Here is a 3,882-nt window from a genome sequence, read left to right as displayed (position 1 = left end):
ACGGCTAAAAAACCAAACCATAAAACAGAAGCAATATTATAACATATTCAATAAAGACTAAAATTAAGTGGATTCTGGAGAAAGGGTGTAAGTGTTTTGGTACCTTTTCCCTCCCAGGAGACTAACTTGATGTCGCTTCATCATAGTCCGTATACGTTCTCTTTCCTAGTACTTTTTACATTCACTCTGCTTAATGTCAGTCTTCCCCATGACTCTAAGTTCCATAAAGAAAGAGACCCTTATCTGTCATATTCCCTTCTGTATTCCTAGTGCTTTGTACTGGGCCTGGTATTGATTAAGCACTCAACAAATACGGATTGAATGTGTGAATAAAATATGACTGAGGGATGGGAGATGTAATATTCTGAAGGCTATTGCACGTCTTAGATGATAATTCTCGAAGAATCGCTATCAACATTTTGACTACATTCTTGGGATTATTGTTTTTGGATTCTAAAAGAAGAAGGTGTCTTTAAAATATACACAACAGGCAGGCAAGTTCGCAGCAGTTCCGGTCGTTTGTGCCACCACAGAGGCTCATAGAGGCAGACGTTGAGCTAAAGAAAGGAGGTTCATAGAGGCAGACGTCGAGCTAGAGAGGCCTGGAAAATGAATTCTTCTGGAAACAACAAAAATTTGGGGGGCAGTACCTCCAGACCTTTCTTCTATGTGCCGCTCATGGCCCAGCAGCCTCGCCTAGGTCCCTGGTACCAGAATCCTGTCTATAATCCAGCCTCCATTCCTGGGGCAGGAGACGTGGACTCTTAGTTTCCCGACCAGGGGTTGAACCAGTGCTCTCAGCAGTGAAGCACGGAGTCCTAACCACTGGAATTCCCTGAATTATGTTCTTCTGTATGGGCTGATTTTGGTTTCACAAGTGGAAGTCTGTATTTTCCATGTCCTGTGGTGCTCAATGAGCATCCTACCTTCCTCATCCTTCCGTCGCTGTTACCCACTACTCTTGACCAAAGAGCCATGGTCCCAGTGTTTCATAACATGGCACAGTTCCAACAATATGGTGGCTGCTGGAAAGAAATGAAAACAAAAGACACACAAACAGAAGCTGAACCTCAGCAGGCTGAAAATCTGGATAAAAAGCAAGATGTGAACTCAGAAGGCAACAGCCATGACATGCGAGTGGTGACCAGTGTCCCTGAGAATGTGGCTGAGGAGGAAGAGGTGGAGAGCAATGGCCACCCTGAGGGAGGTGTTCCCTCACCTTCCTGGTTGGCTCAGGTCAGCAAAGCAGATGAGGGCATCCAGGGTGACGTGGGTCAGTGCCATGATGCACAGCCTGGGTCATCATCAGAAAGCAGTGAAGGACCGTGGTGGGACTCTCGGGACCTCTTTGAATCTGTTGATGATGATGATGATTTTGATTCTGAGAGTTATGAGGAGTTCATTCCCCACCTCTCAATGTCCCTTGTTCCCCTGCCAAATGAAGTAGGTGAGGGCATACAGCTCAGGGAATATCCCCACCAAACATCCTCCAGAGGTGACACTCACATCCTCCGTGAAGAGTGTCATTATACCGCCCCTCATGCCACCCTGTACAGAGTGGATAAGGGTATCCAGGGGGAGATGAGAGGAGCAGCAGAGCAGATGGAGAATGGGTACCAGGGTGAAGATGAACACGTAGGTGAGTCTCACAATGACTGTGGGCAGCACAGTTCCTCCCCTACCTGGTTGACCCTGCTCAGCAGAGTAGATGAGGCCATCCAGGGTGACATTGTTCAGTGCTGTGATAAACAGAATGAGCCGTCGTCCGAAAGCAGTGAAGGACCATGGTGGGAGTATGGGGATCTCGTTGAATTTGATGATGGTGATTATTCTGGTAGTCATGAGCAGTGTTTTTATTCCCCTATACTGTTCCCTGCCTCCCTGCAAAATGAAGGAAGGGAGGACATACAATTGGAGAGAGACCCCCAGCAAATACCGTCTGGAGGTGATGATCATATCCTCCATGAGGGGTGTCGGTATTCCTCCCCACCTCCTACTCTGCATAGAGTGGATGTGGGCATCCAGTGGGAAATGAGAGAGGCAGCAGAGCCAATGGAGAGTGGGTACCAGGATGAAGATGAGTATGAATATGAAAGTGAGGTAGAGAATAACTGTGAGGGGCACGGTTCCTTCCCTTCCTGGTTGACCCAGTTCACCAAAGTGGATGAGGGCATGCAGTGTGACATGAGAAATGCAGCAAAGCAGACTGAGTGTAGGGACCAGGATAAACATGATTATGAAGGTGAGGAAGAGGACAGTAACTATGAGGGGCAGGGTTCCTTCCCTTCCTGGTTGGCCCAGGTCAACAAAGTGGATGAGGGCATCCAGTGCAACATGAGTTGCTATGAAGCCCAGGTAGAGAAATCTCCCCAGCAAATGCCCTCTAGCGGGGAAGAGACAGCATTAGAGAGCAAAACCAAGGGATCATAGAAAAAAACAGTTACAAACAGGAAATTGGGTGTGGATAAAGATGAAGTGATCTTAAATGATGAGATTGAGGAGGTATGTAATGAGAACTTGAAAAGGTGTGCAAAAGTTAAAAAGACTGTGAAAGGCAGGAAGCTGAAAGACACGAGCAGCTTCTTAAATGCTAAGACAGCCTATCTGTTGAAGAAAACTACTGTCTTGACCGTTGTGCTTCCTGAGGATTCAGAAGACTCTGAGTTGGAAGAGGAAGGTGACATGGATGAGGTAGAATGCCTCCTTGAAGAAGTGAATCCACAGGGCTCTCTGACATCTTCCAAAGGAAGGTCTTATCATGAGGCTGGAAGAATAATCAGGATGCCACCTAAGAGCTCTGTCCCTTCCCGACTTGTGGTGTGGCCCACCAGAAATAAGTGCAAATTATTACAAGTTTGTGGTGAATGTGAGTGTGTCCCTGCAGTTTATCAGTGGAAATGACAGGATGGCTGTGAAAGCACTGGTGTCAGGCTCCGAAGCAGACCCACCATGACCAAGCCAGAGGGACTGCAGTCCAGGAAAGCCTCTCACAAATCACTGGAGTGATTACTGAAGCATAGACTCTGCAGGCAGCTACAGTCCAGTGGAAGACCAATGCCCTTGCAGCCAGAAGCCCTGGAGTCAAGGCACTGCTCTGCCTCTTACCCCAGATACTGACTAACAGTTGCAAGGTGGCTTCCTCATCTATCGCCTAGAGATCATGACCTGACTTTAACAGCGTAGTGTGATAATGAATTAAAAGTGAAATCATTAAAAAAAAAAATAAAATAAAATATACACAACAAAAATGAGCTCTTGAGTAGTATCAGCACTTTAATGTTTCCATAAACATCAGTGACAGAAAGTATATCTCACAGAGTAAGTCTGGCAGACCCTGAGGTCGTGAACTGCATCTGAGATGTGGCGTCCTTTCTTTTAACAGATTTGTAGGCAGTTAGTAAGTTTAGGTTGTCAGGTCCATGATCATGTACTCTAGCGGTATCAAATACCACTAAGAGTTGCAGACTACCAGGTTCCATTCCACTCTACGTTATAAAGGATTTTGGCAAGTCACTCCTTTGTACTTTTGTGTTTAGATGTGTCTTATCAAGCACTGACTCTGGTTGAATGGAGAACATTCACATTTAGTTTTACTCTGCTTAATTATAATATACATTTCACCTTGGGATAGAACTTGATTTGTCATTTTCAAACAAATTTTATTGACTAGGAGTCATCTTCTCCTTTATCTCTGATATCTTATAATAATTAGGATCTAAATCATATTTTGAGGGCAGAGAAGCTGGAACTTTACTTATTAATTACTTTTACCTGCCTTCTTAGGTAAATTATAAGTATGAAAGGAGAGACTCCATGTCCCCAGTTGCTAGGATCTTCTAATTCCTGCATATAGGTGGTAGACATCTAAAGGGTAGATGCTAT

At 45.2% G+C, this 3,882-nt stretch overlaps 1 protein-coding gene across 1 annotated transcript; it reads left to right on the top strand.

Annotated features, from left to right (window-relative positions):
* Positions 1 to 609: 609 nt before the first annotated feature.
* LOC148774134 (uncharacterized) lies at positions 610 to 3,006 on the top strand. The gene is given in 3 exon segments (XM_088831394.1): positions 610 to 749; positions 867 to 1,455; positions 1,906 to 3,006. Coding segments are annotated over 3 exon segments (1,830 nt in total).
* Positions 3,007 to 3,882: the final 876 nt, after the last annotated feature.

This window comes from Moschus berezovskii, chromosome 23, assembly GCF_049115385.1.
Source record: "Moschus berezovskii isolate FMDL1 chromosome 23, NW_MosBer_1.0, whole genome shotgun sequence".
Classification (NCBI taxonomy): Eukaryota; Metazoa; Chordata; class Mammalia; order Artiodactyla; family Moschidae; genus Moschus; species Moschus berezovskii.
The sequence above is the reverse complement of the archived record's forward strand: the minus strand, read 5'-3'. Positions and strand labels throughout refer to the sequence as shown.